The sequence below is a fragment of the Apodemus sylvaticus genome, chromosome 6 (genome assembly GCF_947179515.1).
Source record: "Apodemus sylvaticus chromosome 6, mApoSyl1.1, whole genome shotgun sequence".
In the NCBI taxonomy this organism is placed as follows: Eukaryota; Metazoa; Chordata; class Mammalia; order Rodentia; family Muridae; genus Apodemus; species Apodemus sylvaticus.
Genome location: NC_067477.1, coordinates 71,082,542 through 71,101,488, shown reverse-complemented (window position 1 = coordinate 71,101,488; position 18,947 = coordinate 71,082,542). Strand labels below are relative to the sequence as shown.

Sequence of the window (18,947 nt, the reverse complement as noted above, 5' to 3'; positions counted from 1 at the left end):
CTGAAAGCTGTCCTCTGACTTGCCACCCCCCCCCCCACATACACAAAATTTAATTTAAAAGGGGCTTTCTAGTATCAGTACTGGAGGTAGGGATGGGACTGGAGAGCTGGCCCTGCAGTTACAAGCACAGGCTCCTCTTGCAGAGAACCTGGGTTCAGTTCTCAGCACCCACATAGTGGTCACACCATCCATATCTCCCGCTTCAAGTAATCCAATGCCCACATCAGATCTCTGCCAGCATTAGGCATGAATGTAGTGTATTTACATACATACATACATACATAAAATACAATCATGCACGTAAAATAAACTAGATATACTAAAAAAAAAAAAAACCAAAAAAAAAAAAAAAAACCCCAAACAAACAAACAAAAAACAAGCCACCATTTATAGGCAGGAAACCTGGCTCATGTTCTAAAAGCATAGCCTATTTTAACATTTTGTGAAAGCAGTCATAACTCAAAACACGAGATAAGAAATCAAGCTCACATGACGAGATTCATCATCTGGAAAATTATCATCACAAAGCCAAGTCCCCAAGTCAGTCCTTTGGAATTCTGCTGCCACAAGAGCATAAAACTCTAAAGTAGGTCCCAAGCCAGTTCCTTCTTCTCCTAGAAATTCAACCTGAAACACAAAAGGATGATAAAGAAAGGGTCATGGAAGTGCAACATTTCGAGGCTTTTTGTTGTTGTTGTTAGTGCGTTTATTTCAAGACAGGGTTTCTCTGTATAGACCTGGATGTCCTGGAACTCTCTTTAGACCAGGCTGGCCTTGAGCTCAGAGATCTGCCTGACTCAATCTCTCAAGTGCTGGATTAAAGGTGTATGCTGCATCTTGTTTTTAAGTGGACCAGTTCCGTCACATCTGACCCAGTAGCATCTCCTTGTTCAGAACAAGGTGGACTATGATAGACAGCACAGGTACGATTCTGAGTTTGCCATGACTGGACCATCAGGCACTGCACTGAGTACTGTGCAAACACTAATTACTTCTTATAACAGCATTGGAGATGATACCTCACAACTCACCAGAATAATTAAATCTTTCCATCAGAGAAAATCAAATCTCAAATGAAGTGGTTCTGCTATTTGCTTGAGGAAAGGATGATAGGTTTTTTTCCACCTGGGTTTTTGTGACCTAAAGCCTAAACTCTTCAAGTTATGTGACTTTAAGTAATCACCTTGAAAGTTTCTGAACACGCTCTATCTGATACAAAAATGATAAGAAAAATTTCAAAAACTTAATATAGCATATCTCAAAACAAAAAAGTTTAAAAAGTATTTAGCTAGGAAAAAAATGTGATGGAAGAATAGAAGCAAAGAAAGCGTGTGTGTAACGGAAAAGTCGGAGCCCGGTCCATCCAGAGACATCACATCTGAGGAAAAGGCTAACGAAGCGCCATTTTACACCAGGCAATCCTGGTAATCAGCAGCTGTTTGTCTCTGACTCCAGTCCCCGGATCAGTTCCCAGATCAGTTCCCAGGAACCCTGACTCAGTGACTCCCACCCAAAAGTGTAAGACTGACCAAGTGCTTGTTATGACGTAAGTCACTGCTTTTTCTGCTTCTGTAACAGACTACACAGACACCCGAAGATTGCTTGGCATTGCCTCATCACCTAGCTTGGCAGAGTAGAACAGCCTTTGCTGGCTTGCGTAGACCTTCAGGGTCCTCATGTGGTCTTCCCCTTAAAAATTCTTTCCCTATACTTGCGGTACTGACAGCTCCACCTAGCACCACAACTTAGGTGAAGTAACACTGCAAACAATCTGCTCCAAAACCACAGATTTTCTAACAGCTCAGTTTAATAGAAAGGTAAAATTTAGCTGGATAGAAAGAATTCACCCTGACTTAGGTAAGTCACAACCCAGGCTTCGATATCAATCGAGGAGGAGGGTAAGCATTTGGAGACTCTGCCAGAGAGAAAACTTCTACAAAGATCAAGGAAATCCTCTCCTCAGTTTTCTGCCATGGTTTTTACACAGATTACCTGGTTCCCATGCATCCTTTTCCATAAAAATGAAACAGAGCCCCCCCCCCTTTACGGGACGTTACCTCAAGAACTGACTTCCGATCCGCGTGTACTTGCATGACATTCTCAGCCCACTCCATCAGGGACTCTCCACGAGGAACTTTCACTCTTTCGTGCTTAAGGCGGCCGACTCTAAACTCCCCAGGGTCGTCTCGCCTCACACTGCTCGTGGCCCGTGTCCGCTCCACCGTGGCTTCCCGTCGGTTCTGTAGCCATACTATTGCTCTGAAACACAATGCCAAAGTCCTTACACTGCTGAGTGGACTATAAACTAGCAGTAAAGGGAAATGTGGGGAGGGTTGGTTGGCTTCCAATTTTTTTAAAAAAAATGTTGTTTTGAGACATCACCCAGGTCCTGGGATACAGATACAGGATGCTGCGCTGTTAGAATCTGAAGACTGTTCAGTCAGTTAGTTTTTGTTTGTTTTCTTGAGATGGTATCTGACGATGTCCCAGGATGGCCTAGAACTGTGTGGCTCATGCTGGCCTCTAACACTCCTGGTGCCTTAGACCCCTGAGTGATGGGATTACAGCTGTAAGCCAAAATGCCTCACTAGTTAAGTTTTTAAGCAACAATTTATTAAGTAAAAACACACATTCATTTTCTTATAATCTTCTTTAAACAAATGCAGAAAGAACTGGCTATATATTTTCCTTTTTTACTGTATGAATTAAATAAAATTAAAGGTCCTTGTTACAAGCACTATATAATACATGAAAACAGTGTTAGAGAAACCAGGAAGTGGTTACGCTATCTTCATTACTGTGACAGGCACTGAACTACCACCATTAAGATAGTTATTTTTAAGGTGTGTGTGTGTGTGTGTGTGTGTATATGTGTGTGTGTGTGTGTGTGTTCAAGCATGCATGTGGAGATTAGAGGGCAACTCTCAGTAGTCAGTTCTCTGGTTCAACCACATGGGTTCCAGGGATTGTACTCAGAGTCTCAGGTTTGGTGACAAGCATCTTATTTACTAAAATAGCACTTTCTTTTAATTTAATTTTATTAACTGAGTGTGTGAAAGTCAGAGAAGGCGCATGTACACATAAGTACAGGACAGCGCATGTGCACAGACATGCAGTGATTAGCAGACAACTAAGGGGCCTAAGAATCAGTTTCCTTAGCTGGGCGGTGGTGGCGCACGCCTTTAATCCCAGCACTCGGGAGGCAGAGGCAGGTGGATTTCTAAGTTCAAGACCAATCTGGTCTACAGAGTGAGTTCCAGGACAGCCAGGACTATACAGAGAAACCCTGTCTTGAAAAACAAAAAAAAGAACCAGTTTCCTTACTTACTTTACTTTCTAGAAATCAAAAGCAATCACAATAGGCCCATAGATAAATTTTTTATAAATGTTTTTGAATGTTATTAAATAGTAGAAAATTATAACAGTAAGAATAGAGATACAATCACATTTATGATTTTATACCAACTTTGCCAGCATAGGTGAGACATAAAATCATTCCACAATATATCTAACATCTATAATACACACTGTTTCAGGAACTTCAACTGCAACAGATAACAAAAGAACCCCCACCCTTGTGAAACTGTGGTCTAGAGGAGGAAGACAGAACAAGATGAATCAATACATTCACTATACCTGGAAGAGTGGCAGTGGGAAGAAAACAGTGGTTAGTTAGACCCACAGTATCTGCAAAGAGAGGCTACCACTCAAGGACTGAGAACCACCCAGCCGGCATTTACTAGGCCTGGCTAGACTCTAGCACTAAGTAAAAATCAAAGCATTCTGTTTTATGTGGCTGAGAATTCTAATAATTAATAATCTATGTAAGTTACAAAGAAACTGGAGCGTTAGGAAATAAAAATGGGTGCCACAATCCACACTGTACCAGCAGAGCATGTGTTCAACTGAAAATGGGAAACTTTTAGGTGTTGACAAAAAATGCTTCACAAAAACTAAAGACAATATATTCCCTCCATCAGTTTTAGCATATTTAGTATAGTATATTTGCATATTTTGAACTTCTATAATGAAAAACATCTTTATTCTATAAACATAAAAGTTTCATTTCCTACCTGGATGCCCCAAATGCCGTACAGGTGAAATAGAGCTGCCTAGTCTCGAATGGGATCAGGAAAGGACACTTGCTGGTTAACTGTTCACACCAGTCGGGCAGAGCCCCACTGGCTAGTGCCAATGGTTCCTGCGAATTAACAAGAGACACATTACTGCTAAGAGGAATTAAATGTCATTTATAGTGAACACAAAGACTATGTGAGCTCTACTGCTAAAGAAAGAGTGAGGAGATAATCAAGAGTCAGAAGAGAAAAAGGCAGACAAGGAAAGTACACCAAAGGTCCGCATGCAACTATATTACCTCAATCTGCTGCAAAATTTTTGTGGTGATTTTTTTACTAGTAAATTCATCAGGTGGAAAAGTAAACTGAGGTTGCTCATCACCATCTGCAAAATTAATTAACATAATCAGTAAAAATTAAAAATTACTTATTTCCTATCTGATATAGAAATAAAAGATGGTTCCTTACAGACCTTCTTGGGATATTCTTGAATAAGGATCACTGGCAACTATATACAGAATGCGCAGAAGCTGAAGGACATCCTCTACTCCACAGGGGTTCTGTCCATTGCCCGCTTTAGCCTGAGGCTGCTCTTTTGTCAAATTAAGAATATCACTGCTTTGAAGACTAGAAATAGCCCCCTGGCTTAATCCAGACTTTGTTCCATGCTCACAAAAATCCTGAACAAGCAATTAACAAAATTAGCAATTAATCTCTTTTCAATAAAAACATTTATTATTCTTAGTATTAATATGATTGTTGATTTTTTAAAAAATAAACATGATCACACAAGACAAAGTTTTATTCAAAACCATTCACACTGCCAAATCTAGACAAGCTTTGGTTTGCTCAGATCCAAGGCCACAGGCAGCATTTATAACTTTAACTCTGTAATTGTTTTTCTTTTCTTCTGTCTTTCCTGTTGGTGCTGGGAGTGGGGGTGGGGAGGATGAGACCCACGGGCCACCCACGCAGCGCAAGCACTCTCTCACTGGGCTGGAGCCTAGCCCCTCAGTATTCAAATTAAAACAAAGCTCAAAGCCATTCCACTCAAACTAATGCTTTAATGCAATATATACCTTATATGCGGCTATAAGCTGAGAACAATTCCTGTTTTTCCTAATACTTTTATTAGTGCCAGTTAATTTCCAGTGGCGCAGGAAAGCGGCGTCTGCATTCTTCTGCAGGTAGGTTATCAAGTCATTCTTTGGTAATTCATCAGTGCCAAGGTACTGTTCCACATGCTCTATAGACCAGCAACCCTACAACAGGAAAAACCAAATGTTGGCCTTTCCCGGTGATAAGGTCTATGACGTTTCACATGCATTTCATGACTAGCTTTAAGATCATGCACTTAATCTAGCTTCAATAAGTCAGTGTTAGTTCCCTCCCTCTTCAACTGTCTTTGTGTTGGTTTGAGTAAGATGGCCCCTACAGGTTCATATATTTAAATCCTTAGTCACTGAGAAGTGGAATTCTGTGGTAGGATTAGAAGGATTAGGAGGCGTGGCCTTGTCAGAAGAAGTGTGTCACTGGGGTGGGCTTTGAGGTTTCAAAAGCCTATGCCAGACCATATATTCATTCCCATTTTCTCTCCTCTCTCTCCCCTCCCTCCCTCCACCCAGTCACTCCATTCTCTTAGCTCAAGAAGTTTCCTCGAGGAAGATATAAGTGGAGTAGAGACTGTTCTTGTGATATTTTGACTAAAGTATCTGCCCTTTTCCCTTCTTCTAAAAATCTGCCCGAGGCAAAATTAAAGTTTTAGATTAATGCCTTGCCAGAGAAGATTTCAAGACAATCTAGCATTGACTCTGTCCTATAAATCTTAGTAATCACTCGAATGCATATCTAGAATGAAAAGAAATAAGCTCGCCAAAGAGAAATACAAAATGTACCATTTGAGAATAGGAGCACCAGGAAGTGTAACAGGGCTAAATCCAGTGCTCAAGGAAATACGACATTTAAAGAAATGCCCAATGCTAAACAGAATAAAGGAAGTGGTGACCAAGGGCAAACTCCACCCTACTAAGTTTCCAACCTATGAAAAGGAACCAGAAGCTGAAGTATTGAGGAGAATAATTAGTGGAAAGCTAATGCAAATGCAATTGGATCAGGGGACCAAATTCCTGCCCATCAAGGATCAGAACTCAGCAACTTCAGGTATATGGTTTTAGAATCAAGGATGCAAGAAAGGAGTTGAGGGTCTCCCTCACTGACTAACAAGGAAAGCCTTGAGGCCAGGTGTGTGTCACAGTATCCCTGCATGGAGATCCAGAGAAGACACTGAATGAAGCTGGGAAGATGAAGCCTGGCTTGCCTTGGAGGCCTCAAGATCCTGGAGATGCCAGAGCTGTGGGACATCTGCCAAGGAAGCGGCAGACCGGGTATGTAACCAGTCCAACAGAAAGAAATGTGTTGCAGCTAACAAAGTGAAAGGAACTGGAGCTCTGAAGACCACTTTGACTTCAGACATAGAAACATAGAATCTGAAGTCTGCCCAACTGGTTTTCAGCAGTGTTGTGGTCCAGAATGTCCTCACTATGCTCGCTTTCCTTCCTTTGGAAATAGTGATATACATTCTGTGCCACTGCATGTTAGACGCTCTGCATCTTGACTTTACAAAGGGTTACAGTTAAAAGATTGCCACAAGTCTCAGAGACTCTCAACTTTGGACTTTTAAACAGTGTGGAGACTTTTAGTAGACCATGGGGACTTTTGAAGTGGGACTGAATGCAGTTTTGTATTATATTTAAAAAAGCTATGGGATCTGGGAAGTGGAATGTGTTGGTTCAACTAAGATGGCTCTTATAGTTGAATACTTAGTCCTACCAGGGAATGGAATCTTTTCATGGAATTAGGAGGTGTGGTTTTATCAGATGAAGTGTCTCTGGGAGTAGGCTTTGAGGTTTCAAAAGCCCATGCTAGGCTCAGTCTCTCCTCTCTCCCTGTTGCCTACAGAACAGGATGTAGCTCTCAGCTCCTGCATCCAGCACCACTCCTATTAGATGTCTTGTTCCTCACCATAATGAAAATAGACTAAGTGTCTGAAAGTGTGAGTGAGCCCCTCTTAAATGCTTTTTGTAAGAGGTGCCTTCCTTGGTCACGGTTGCTTTACAGCAAGAGCACAGTGGCTGAGATAAGCTTTTACTTTTTTCACTAAGTAACTAAAAATAGAACCCACTTTCTAATAATAACTTACCATTTTCCCATTTTCTTTTTCTTTATCAGAATCCTTCATTTCTCTATACATGATTCTAAACATGAAGACATTATTCAATTAATTCATAAATCAAATGATTTAGTTATTTCCAATAAAGCTGTAATCTATCAAAAATAAATGTTAATAAGGTGATTCATTAGATATACACTAACATTAAACATTAAACTCAAGAAATTGCTAGCAAGTATTTTACCATTGAGCTATCTCCAACCCTTACTCTTTGTAACAACCTTTGCTGTGTAGCCTAGGCTGGACTCAAAATTGATTCTTGTAACTATGATTCTGCCTCCACCTCTCAAATTCTGGGATTATAGCGATATGACACTTTGTTTAGCTCAAATAGAAATTTTAAGACAAACTATCCAAAGAAAGCATACATCACCAGACGTGGTGTCACAGACCCAGAACTCAGGAGCAGAGGCAAGAGGATCGTTAAGTTCAAAGTTACCCTTTGCTACATAGGAAGTTTAAGGCCAATTTGGGCTCTATAAAACTCCACCTTAAAACACACACACACACACACACACACACACACACCAATGAAAATATATATCAATTCTAGAGTTTTAAATTTAATTTTTAAAATTCACCATTGTCTGTGTGGTGTATATGCATGTGTGGGCACACATGTGTGCATGTGTGGGCACACATGTGTGCATGTGTGGGCACACATGTGTGCATGTGTGGGCACACATGTGTGCATGTAGCACACACACGCACCCAGTAAATGCACATGTACCACAGAAAGCATGTGGGACTCAGAGGCTAAGAGTCCCCTCTCTCCTCTCCAACTCTCACCCTTGGGATAGGGCTGGGACGCCCAGGCACTTCAAGCCACGCATCAAGCACTTCAGCCAATGTCTGTTTTCAACATCCCCAAATCTAGAGGGCTAAATGCTCTCTATACTGTTTTGGCTTCCTTTATTGTTACATAAATAAAATGATGTAAAACATTTTTCCTGTGACTAGAAAGGCTAGGATAACTGATGAGAAGGGCTTATTTTCTAAGACAGTGAAATAAATTTTCAGTGTCTGAGGTAATAAAAGTCATTGTATTATCTCAAAGCTCTACTATTATCAGATATCATCCAGGATTATGACTATCAAAAGAACACCGTAAACCAAATTAAAATGTGAAATTAAATATCAATGTTTGTTTAAAATACTAATTACTTACTCATAATACTAAGCATTTAACTGTACCCAAGAAACAATAGCTGTAACACTTTATATGTGTTAATTCATTAATTCCTCACAATAATGCTTCATTTTATAGATTTTGGAACTGAGAAACAAAAATGTTCAATCTTTGGGGGTATAGCTTGAGTAGAGATTTGACTGTAAGCACATTAAATCTGTCATGTCACTGAAAATAATTTGCAGAATGAATAAAGGGGTAGTTTAACTCGCATATTAAAAGAACGAATAAAGTATACTTAGTGCTTCTGTAACATTCAATTATAAAAATCCAATTGACATTCTTTTCAAGCCTGAGCCTAGATTAGTATGGACTATTTCTAAAGTTTCTTCTAGCTCTAAAGTTTAGCCACTCTGCATCTGGAGTCAGAAACAACCTCATTGGTTCTTGCAAAGCCACAAACAAAAAGCACATCTTTTATGTTCCTGTAATCCAAAGTCCAAAGACTCACTGTTCCTTGGCTCATAGAAAATAACAGTGTGCTTAAATATTAAGTTAAAATCTCTTACGTGTACGTGGGCTCCCAAATACGCCTAAGTTTATCTGACTTCACATTGCCATTACAAGACAGCTGAAGCAGTTTCTGTACATAATAAAAGATGGTTGATCTGAAATTGGTAAGCGGCAGTTCAACTTCCCGAGTTGTTCCAAGCCCAGTGACTTTCAACGTGAGAGCCAGTCGAGGTGATGGAGCACATTCGACCTCTTCCAGGAGTTCTGAGTGAGGTGTTCCTAAAGATGTCAAAGATGTGAAAACAATCTCACAAAGAACACTGCACGAGGAGACAAGGCATACGTTCACTAATCTATGTCCACTTTAGACTCCCCTGGCTTCAAGGCTTCACTTACTACACCTGGTTTGTGAGAAAAGGTCTTCTGAATGGAGTTCAGGATGGCCTGGATTATACAGCATGTTCCAGGCTGGTCTTTGAACTTATGACAATCTTTTTTTACCTGAGCCTCTCAAGTACTAGAATAACATGATCCCTGACTGTTTTAAAGGATTAAAATTTTTTTTAAATATATGGAATATGTTGCCTGCATGAATATGTGTGTGTACCACATATTTGACATAGTACCTACGGGGGCCAGAAGAGGGCATCAAACCCAGGGTCTGCAGCTCCATGTGGCTGTGAGCTGCCATGTCAGGGTCCTCTGAAATGGAGCTAGTTTTAACTGGTGTGCTATCTCTTCAGCCTGCTTTGTTTTGCTTTAAAGTGGGACCTATTACAGCTAGGTTACTTAGAAACAGAATAACAGAACAGAATATATGTATATGATACATATATACATACATATATATATATATATATATATATATATATATATATAATTCTTGGTAACTATGAAGACGGTTACTGTTTAATTTTATAGATTATAAACTAAAATTATCACTGACCTTACACTCAGGGAATATCATTTACTCTGAGCCAATGATCTGTCAAACTTTTATTTACAGTAAAAGAATAAATTAAGATCAACACAAATATAAATAGATTGATTGGAAGGGGAAAACTCATCTTTTTATTGACTCATAATTTTTCTTCTTTATATCACACAAATCTTAAAATGGCTTATATTCATTGCAGTGCATTCTACTGTACTTTTTGTTATTGCTGTGGATTTCATGGCAGGGCCTTACTATGTAGCTCTGGATGTAGAACTCACTCTGTAGACAATGCTGGACTCAACTCAAGAGATCCACCAGACAGGAAAAATATTGATAGAGCTGATGGATACAGATAGCCAATAGCTGTGTACTCCTTAACTAACTGTTCTTGTGTCAAGTTTAGAACATTTTATTTAAGCTATATCTATCCTCACATAAAATATTATATTACAAAGTACATGTGCATTTGTATTATACATGGTATCTTTATATCAATAAAACATACTTAGTGACAAATCTTCTTTCAGGATCATGAATTAGAATACTTGGCATTTACTTATTGAAGCACAATCAGGTACCATGATAAACAACCTTAAATGTCTTACTTCATTTAATCTTTTAAATGAGAAGTAAGATTCATTCTTACCACAAAATGGATGCTCTTATAACACAAATTTATTATTTCATAGTTTCTGAGGCTTGAAGTTTTACTTGGGGTAGGGATGCCACAGAGCACACGTGGAAAGCGTGGAACAGTTTTTTAGCTCTCTTCCACCATGTGGAGTCCAGTGAACCCAGTCTGTCAGACTTAGCAGTAAGTTCCTTTACTCACTGAACCCTTTCACTGGCTCTAAATCTGTACAACTTGATTACAGGTGTGCGCCACCACTGCCCGCTGAGCCTTTAGTTTTCAAACTGTATGTAACCATCTCATTTATTATCAATTAAAGCTAGTACACAACACTTAAGTATACTGCACCTGGGGGAGGAATTTCTAGGTCAGTTGTCTGTTGGACATTTGTACGACCGGGTCTAGGATCAAAAGCAGGGACAAGGGCGGAAAACTGCCGCTTTAGCACATAGTCATCGTCCCAGGTCCTCCGGCGCCCTCCCTTGGTTTCATACTCCTCTTCTTCCTAGCACAGAAAGAATCCAGAGTTATAGCTGAAAGAATTCTTCTAAACTGACTAGCCATCTACCAAACACAGTAGCTGCGTGTTCAGTGATTCCTTACCTCCTAAATTACACTTCGCTATATGTCTACTTTTATGTCTATGTGGAAGTCAAAGGACAACTTGTAGGAGTGGGTTCTCTCCTTCAAACTTGTGCACCTCAGAGATCAAATTTGGGTTTGTCAGGCTTGGTGGCAAAAGCCTTAATCCACTGAGCCAACTTACTGTCCTTTAGTTCTCTATAGGGACTGTACTTCCTTTACTTGAACTGATTGCTAAAGCATAAAATAAGCCAATACAAACGTGTAAAAATGCATGTTTATCAAATGTATACTGTTTGGTGGTTAAAGAAATCCATACCATATTCAACCCCTATTTCCTAGCATTGATATTACAATTTGGTAGTATAGCGTTAACCACGGGGGAAAGAAAACTGGCCAAAAGGCACATGCAATCTTTTGTAGCACTTTCCCAATTTCCTATGGGCCTATCATTTTTTTGTTTTGTTTTGTTTTTCGAGACAGGGTTTCTCTGTGTAGCCCTGGCTGTCCTGAACTCACTCTGTAGACCAGGCTGGCCTCGAACTCAGAAATTTGCCTGCCTCTGCCTCCCAAGTGCTGGGATTACAGGTGTGCACCACCACCATCCAGCTGAGCCTATCATTTTAAAATAAGATTTTTCTTAATGTCAATTTAATTTCATTCTTAACTATTCACACAAAATAGATGAGTCACTTGTGAGGTGCCTTAAATTTCTATATGACAAGTAGATGAAGTGTTGGCTGTTAAAATCAATGATATACATGCATGCATATGCCTCTCAGTTTAAACACTTGACTGAAATAAATCTTTTTTTCTTTTTAAAGATTTATTTATTTATTTCATGTATGTGAGCACACTGTTGCTGTCTTCAGACACACCAGAAGAGGGCATCAGATCCCATTACAGATGGTTGTGAGCCATCATGAGGTTGCTGGGAATTGAACTCAGAACCTCTGGAAGAGCAATTAGTGTTCTTAACCTCTGAGCCATCTCTGCAGCTGAAATAATTTTTTCAATAAAGTGACACCATATACCTATGGTGTTAGAATGTCTACTTTTGCACCCTGAACCCCAAGCTACTACGGATGACTTCCAGAGATAGTTCTTCTGATAAACACAGTGAATACAGCATGTATAGGGCCGTCAGAAAGAACAAGGTAATTTATGTAATGGATAACAGCCACGCCTATTCCTCAGTGGTCAGTGTTTGCTAATAAGGTTACTACTATAGGGCTGACAAGATGACTCAAAACGGAAGGGCGCTCGCCACGAAATCCAGTGACCAAAATTTGTTACCTTTGGACCTACACAGTACAAAGAGAAAAGCAACTCCAAGACTTCAAGTTATCTCCTCTGATATACATGCATACACAGTTGGGGGCCTTCTTTAAAGAATAAAAGTATAGGGAAGAGATTTCTTAATCGGGAAAAAAAATTTTAAAGAAAGAAAGAAAAAAGACTACTACTACTTCTAAGAGAAATGCCAGAATTACTACAACTAGTATGGACCTCAGCTGCTTGAATACATGCTTATGTTTACTCAAAGGCCAAGATGAAGAAACTCATGCTTGCATTATAGCAGAGCAATCCTGGCTCTTCTGTAAAATATAAAACCTAAGCATCAGGGGAAGCTGGCTTCTGGAACTGACAGCCCATCCCCCACCTTGTGGCACACAATTGTAGGCATTTTGGTTGATGCTTTCCTGTGAATGTATATATCACATATATGATAGGCTGGATATACAGGGTATCACCTGTTCCCCGATAGGCCGGCTCCCTGCTCCAGAAGGGACCTGCGGTAGCTGTGAGGTGACAGTGTGGTGTGTTACATCAGAGCGGGAGCCAGCTCGACGTTGCAGGGACGGACGTCTCAGAATCTGAGAGTAAAAAAACACCAAGAAACATATGTTTAATTATTTGATCCACACTCTTCAATCAGTCTAGCTTCCCAAAAATTGTTACTTAAAAATCTCTTTTAGCCAGGCAGTGGTGGCACATGCTTTTAGTCCCAGCACTCAGAAGGCAGAGGCAGGAGGAGCTCAGGGTTCCAGGATAGTCAGGGCTACACAGAGAAGCCCTATCTAGAAGAAAAGAACATAAAAACAACAAAAGTTCTCTTCATCAGCATCTTCAACAAAGAGCGGGGTTGAGAGTTCTTAATTTGTTATGTGTTAAATATTAACTTTCCCCATAAAAAATATACTTAGGGTTTTTTTTTCCTTTCTTCACTATAGTGGAGATTGAGCCCAGAGCCTTGTATCTGCCAAATAAGTACTCCACCACTGAGTTACACCTCTAGTCCTTTTAGTACAAACGTTATTCTGAGACCAAATTTATTCTATAACCCAGTCTGGCCTGGAGTTTACCATGAATCCTAGGCTGCCCTCAAATTTGTAATCTTCCTGCTTCAAGCAGAAGTGCTAGGACTATAGGCATGTGTCATCTAAATTTTTAAAATATATACTATTTATTTTGTGCGTGCGTGCATGTGTGTACGTGTGTGTGTGTGTGTGTGTGTGTGTGTGTGTGTGTGTGTGTATGTGTGTGTGTATGTACCTGGTCTATAAATGGGTATCAGAGGACCATTTGCAACAATGCAGTCTCTCTGTTGACTCCTCAAGTTCCCGTGATTATTGAACTCAAGTCATCAGGCACAGTGGCAACTGCTTTTATGCACTGATGAGTCTTATGTGCCCCAGGCACACAACATTAAATGATACACAATCAAAAAGCATTTTTTAAAGCTCTTCATTGCACTGACTAAAATCCTTTGGCTTTTAATAATATTTTATCCCATCTATTTTATTTTTGAGACAACTTTTGATGCAGCCCAGACTAGCCTCAACTCCCCAGGTACTGAGGATAACCTTGAATTTTTAATCTCCCTGCCTCTACTTCCCAACTGCTGGGATTACTAGAGAGTACCACCATGCCTGGCTTTCAATATCCTACAGTAGTGAAGGGAATGGAAGATTCTCTCTACCATGACCTCCTCGTATTCCTGGTCCTCCTGATTGTCATCTTCATTCTCGTCATCCTCCTCGTCAGGCTCAGGCAGGTCCTCATCGTCGTCTAGCTCAGCCAGGAGAGTGCTGGCACGGCAGCTATCAAGGAAATCTAGGTGGGAACACCGACAGCCTCACTGAGAATACAATTAGTAAGCGACAGCAAGGTATCTTCGAGACGGGTTATGCAAACCAAAAGTAAATTCGAAAGACTCGAGCATAAATGACAGTCAGTGATGCCATCATTATCCTATCAACACACATAACAGAATAACAGCTGAGACTAATCACAAGCATGACGGAAAAAAAAGGATGATCTCAAAGTATATTTCAGTCAACAAAATCTATGAAAGGGTAACCACGTAGATGACATTAAAACAAAACAAAACAATCCCACCTTCATTCTCTCCATATTATAAGTACAATTTGGAGTCATTTATTTTACCCACAGACACCTACTGAGCATATACTATGTGCCAAGAACTGTTCCATCACATATATACCACTGAAAACAAAGCCAGAATGTCCAAAGCTCCAAGAAACTTACAAAAGACAGAGGATTCAATAAATAAATAAATAAACTAATATCTATAAACACTAGCTTTGATAAAAGACCTTATGAAGACATACAGAATTAAAGCCAATCAAAAAGAATTAAACTTAGACATGGCAAGTTATTTAATGATAATGACTACTTAAGAATAACAAGTATTTATTATGGAATAAGTATATAGTATCTTTTACATTATCCATGTAACTGAATGCATAACCAAGTTCAATAATCTTGAATCATTTCTTATCTTCTTTCTTAGGATATCTCCCCCAATGAAGACCAGGTCATGCTACAGTGATGGTGCATACCTGTAATATAAGCATTCAGTAGGCTGAAGCAGGAAAATCATGAGTTCAAAGCCAGCCTGAAATATACAGTAAGATTCCTTTTAAAATAGATAGATAACAAAGAGGGCTGGAGAGATGGCTCAGCAGTTAAGAGTAATGACTACCCTTCCAGAGATCCTGAGTTCAATTCCCAGCAACCACATGGTGGCTCACAGCCATCCCCAGTGGGATTCAACACCCTTCTGGTGTGTCTGAAGAGAATGGTAGTGTACAGTGTACTCATATACATAAAACAAATAAATCTTTAAATATAATAAAAAACAACGCAAGGACCATCAAGAAGGTCCAATGGGTCAACAATGCTTGCCACCCAAGCCTCACACCCTGAGTTCAACCCCCAGAAAAGGAAAGATTTGTCTCACGGAGGTTGTCCCTGATCTCTACATGCACACATCATATACTAATAGGCCAAGTTTATATTGTCCAACATAAACACACTAACAAGCTGTTCTTCATGAAACGGAAAAAAAACCCAACAGAATAATGAGATTAAATAAGAAAAATTTTCACTAGCTGTATAAGGGGAATACAAACTCAATACTAGAACTAAAGGTGAAAATACATTTTGATAAAGAACATCAAATTATCTATAATTATTTAGCAACTTGCATTTATAGACCTTTGAACAAAAAGTCTTTTAATCAAAATGTAGTAGAAGAGTCATGATATTCTACTTAATTAGTTTCAAGGTAAACATATTTTAATATTGTGAAGTCAGTATGTGTTCTACAATTACTGGTAAACTCCAGCATGACTGGCAACAATGTTAGCATTAGTGGCATGTTTTACAATCAATGGTATCTTAAGTTTAGTGAAATACACCATAAGCATATGTGAGGAGCTATCCTACAGTTTACAATAGCCTTCATGAACATAATATGGCTGTACACAATATAAACCCATTACACCTTTGGTTCAGGGTTTAATGTGTATACTCTTAGCGTTCTACAGTAAAATTTTCTGATATGTTACAATTCACTTAAGTCATTTCCCCCACATTCCTTTTGTTATTAGTATACAAGAACAATAAAAGCTCTGAGAGCCAATGGTGGTACACACCTATAACCTTAGCTCTTGGGACTCTGTTAGCAGGAAGATCAAATATGCAAGGCTAGGTTGAATTATACAGAGAAATTCAATCCTGAACAAAGAAACAAACCAGAAATGCTCCAAATTTCAAATATCTGAATCTGCCACAAAACCGACTATGTCTCACAAAATAGAAAGTTTACACTGCATTAACTTTAACCTAATTAAAGCTTTATAGAGACGTAGGTTACTCTCATCCTTCACACTAGCAGTCATTAATGGTCTGTTAGTGTTAGCACGAGAAGAGTAACTTCATCACCTAACACTCTGAGTCAGCCACAAGCCTGAGCATCTTACTCTTTTCACGTGGTATCTCACAGCCCTATTTCAGAACACAGCGGTCCAGAGCTAAAGTGAAGAGCTGGAGAGACGCCTCAACAGTTGAGAGCACTTGCTTTTGCAAAGGCCATGAGCAGTGCTAGGGATCTGACATCTGTTCTGGATTCCAAGAATACCCGTATTCATATGTGTATGCTCACATGCATACACACAATTAAAAATAAATATTTTTTCTAAAGATTTTATGTATGTATGTATGTATGTATGTATGTATTGGTTTTTTGGATTTGGTTTTTATGAGACAGGGTTTCTCTGTGTAGCCCTGGCTGTCCTGGAACTCACTCTGTAGACCAGGCTGGTCTCGAACTCAGAAATCCATCTGCTTCTGCTTCCCAGAGTACTGGGATTACAGGCGTGCGCCACCACCGCTCAGCTTATTTTATTTATGTATTTTAGAGTACACTGTAGTTACAGAGATGGTTGTGAGTCACCATGTGGTTGCTGGGATTTGAACTCAGGACCTTTGGAAGAGCAGTCAGGACCACTGAGCCATCTCTCCAGCCCTAAAAATAAATGTTAATGCTTAAAATCACTGTATTAGGTGACTAGAAAGGGGCAGAGGATGTCCATGATAACTTACTTTTTTATAAGACTTTAATGTAATAATCACCAACCAAATTTTGCACATTCAATAAATGAAACACAAACACTGAAAAATAAGACTTTATACAATCGTAACACATATTAAATTTTTGGCTTAGAAGAGACCATATTATAGAGAAAAAAAAGAAAACCATTTAAAAGTATGCATTAAAAAGTAATTAAAAAGCCGGGCGTTGGTGGCGCATGCCTGTAATCCCAGCACTCTGGGAGGCAGAGGCAGGTGGATTTCTGAGTTTGAGGCCAGCCTGGTCTACAGAGTGAGTTCCAGGACAGCCAGGGCTACACAGAGAAACCCTGTCTCGGAAAAAAAACCAAATCCAAAAAAAAAAAAAAAAAAACCAAAAACAAACAAAAAATAATAGTAATTAAAATATATCTTTACATAAGCTCTTATCTTTGAAAGTATCAAAATTACTTTTTTAAGAGAACAGAGGTCTGAAGATATAGTTCAAGGACAGAGCGCTCTCCCAGCCTGTGAGTCCTGGGGTTTCGTTTCTAGTATAGCCAAAGGAGAGACAATAAGCATGATCAAGGCTATGTGGTAAAAAATATTTTACCTCATCTTGACAGGAAGACAACTGTTTTGGAAGTAATTACTTTAAAGAACTAAACCTGAGGCGATCCACAGCAGTACAATCCTAGGTTGACTATTCATGCTTATGGGAAAGAAAAGGTTGTAACTATTCTACAAAGTATATAACTTATCACGATGAGCCCATAGTGGAATATATGGCAGTAATTCCAAATGTTGTACAAACATATCAAGAAATGGGATATATTTTCAAATGTACTGAGTAAAAGAAAGAGCTAAAGGATATACTTTCCTTTACCGTAAAACAAAACAAAACAACAACATACACGTAGGCATGCACCTCATCTACATTTCTTAATATTTATTTCTAATATGCTAAACAAGCTACCTATTTAACTCATTTTTAAAAATATTTTTTAAATGTGTATTTGTGTTCAGCCTGCATAAATGCATGTGTGCCACACGCATGCCCAGTGCCAGCACAAGCCAGCAGCAGAGGGCAGGTGTTTCCCTGGAGTCCCAGATGGCAGCAGTGAGCTGTGATACCTATGCTTGGGAACTGTACTCAGGACCTTTGAAATAGCAGCAAATGCTAGTAACTGCTGAGCCATCTCTCCAGTCCCTTCTAAAAACACATTTAAGAGAATCAAATAGTTTTTGTCTCTGACTACTATACTGAAGATAAAACTTCAGAACTTTCTAAGCAAACTTTAATAACATTGAAAAAGTCACATGTTAACCAAGCAACAGGGAAATGCCTATAATTCCATCACATCAGGATCACCTCTGTCCTAAGTTCAAGGTTAACCAGCTTTGTCTACATAGTAAGTTCAAGCTAACCAAGGATACACAGCCAAACCTTGCCTCAAACCAACAAAATTCAGCCATAATTATTTCCAAAACATCTTAAAATTATATATTAAAATTACTCTTCTGTCATTCTTGTTTTACTGACAGGTATCAAATATTTTGTTATTATGGTTATTAAAACTTCATAATTGACAAGCAGGAACTGAAGATAACATATTAATATTCTTAGACATTGTAGTGGCTATTCCTGGTTGTCAACTTGACTACATCTGGAATGAACTACAGTCTAGAATTGGAAGGCTCACCTATGATCCTAATCTGGAGGCTCAGAGATATAAATTTCTGACCTGGATCTTGGCATGGAGATCTTGAAGCATAGTGGCTATGCATTCCAGAAGATTAAGACAGGGAGATCTGAGTTGAAGATCATCTGGGATTAAAGGCATGGAGGCACACACCTTTAATCTAGGCCACACCTCTGCTAGAAACCTACTGCCTTTATTCTGGGCCACACCCTCTGCTGGAGACCTACACCCTTTAATCTGGGCTACACCCTCTGTTGGAAATCTATA

General features: G+C 39.3%; 1 protein-coding gene across 1 annotated transcript in view; it reads right to left on the bottom strand.

The window, feature by feature from the left end:
• The window catches only part of Hectd1 (HECT domain E3 ubiquitin protein ligase 1), a 92,582-nt gene that overhangs the window by 6,531 nt on the left and 67,104 nt on the right, over positions 1–18,947 (bottom strand). The window contains exons 27-37 of the mRNA XM_052185887.1: positions 14,081–14,214; positions 12,852–12,974; positions 10,864–11,020; positions 9,004–9,226; positions 7,276–7,330; positions 5,156–5,338; positions 4,549–4,756; positions 4,376–4,461; positions 4,074–4,201; positions 2,058–2,259; positions 490–627 (exon numbers count right to left, since the gene is read on the bottom strand). Of these exons, the coding sequence (XP_052041847.1) occupies positions 490–627; positions 2,058–2,259; positions 4,074–4,201; positions 4,376–4,461; positions 4,549–4,756; positions 5,156–5,338; positions 7,276–7,330; positions 9,004–9,226; positions 10,864–11,020; positions 12,852–12,974; positions 14,081–14,214 (1,637 nt within the window). The remainder of the gene's footprint in view (positions 1–489; positions 628–2,057; positions 2,260–4,073; positions 4,202–4,375; positions 4,462–4,548; positions 4,757–5,155; positions 5,339–7,275; positions 7,331–9,003; positions 9,227–10,863; positions 11,021–12,851; positions 12,975–14,080; positions 14,215–18,947) is intronic.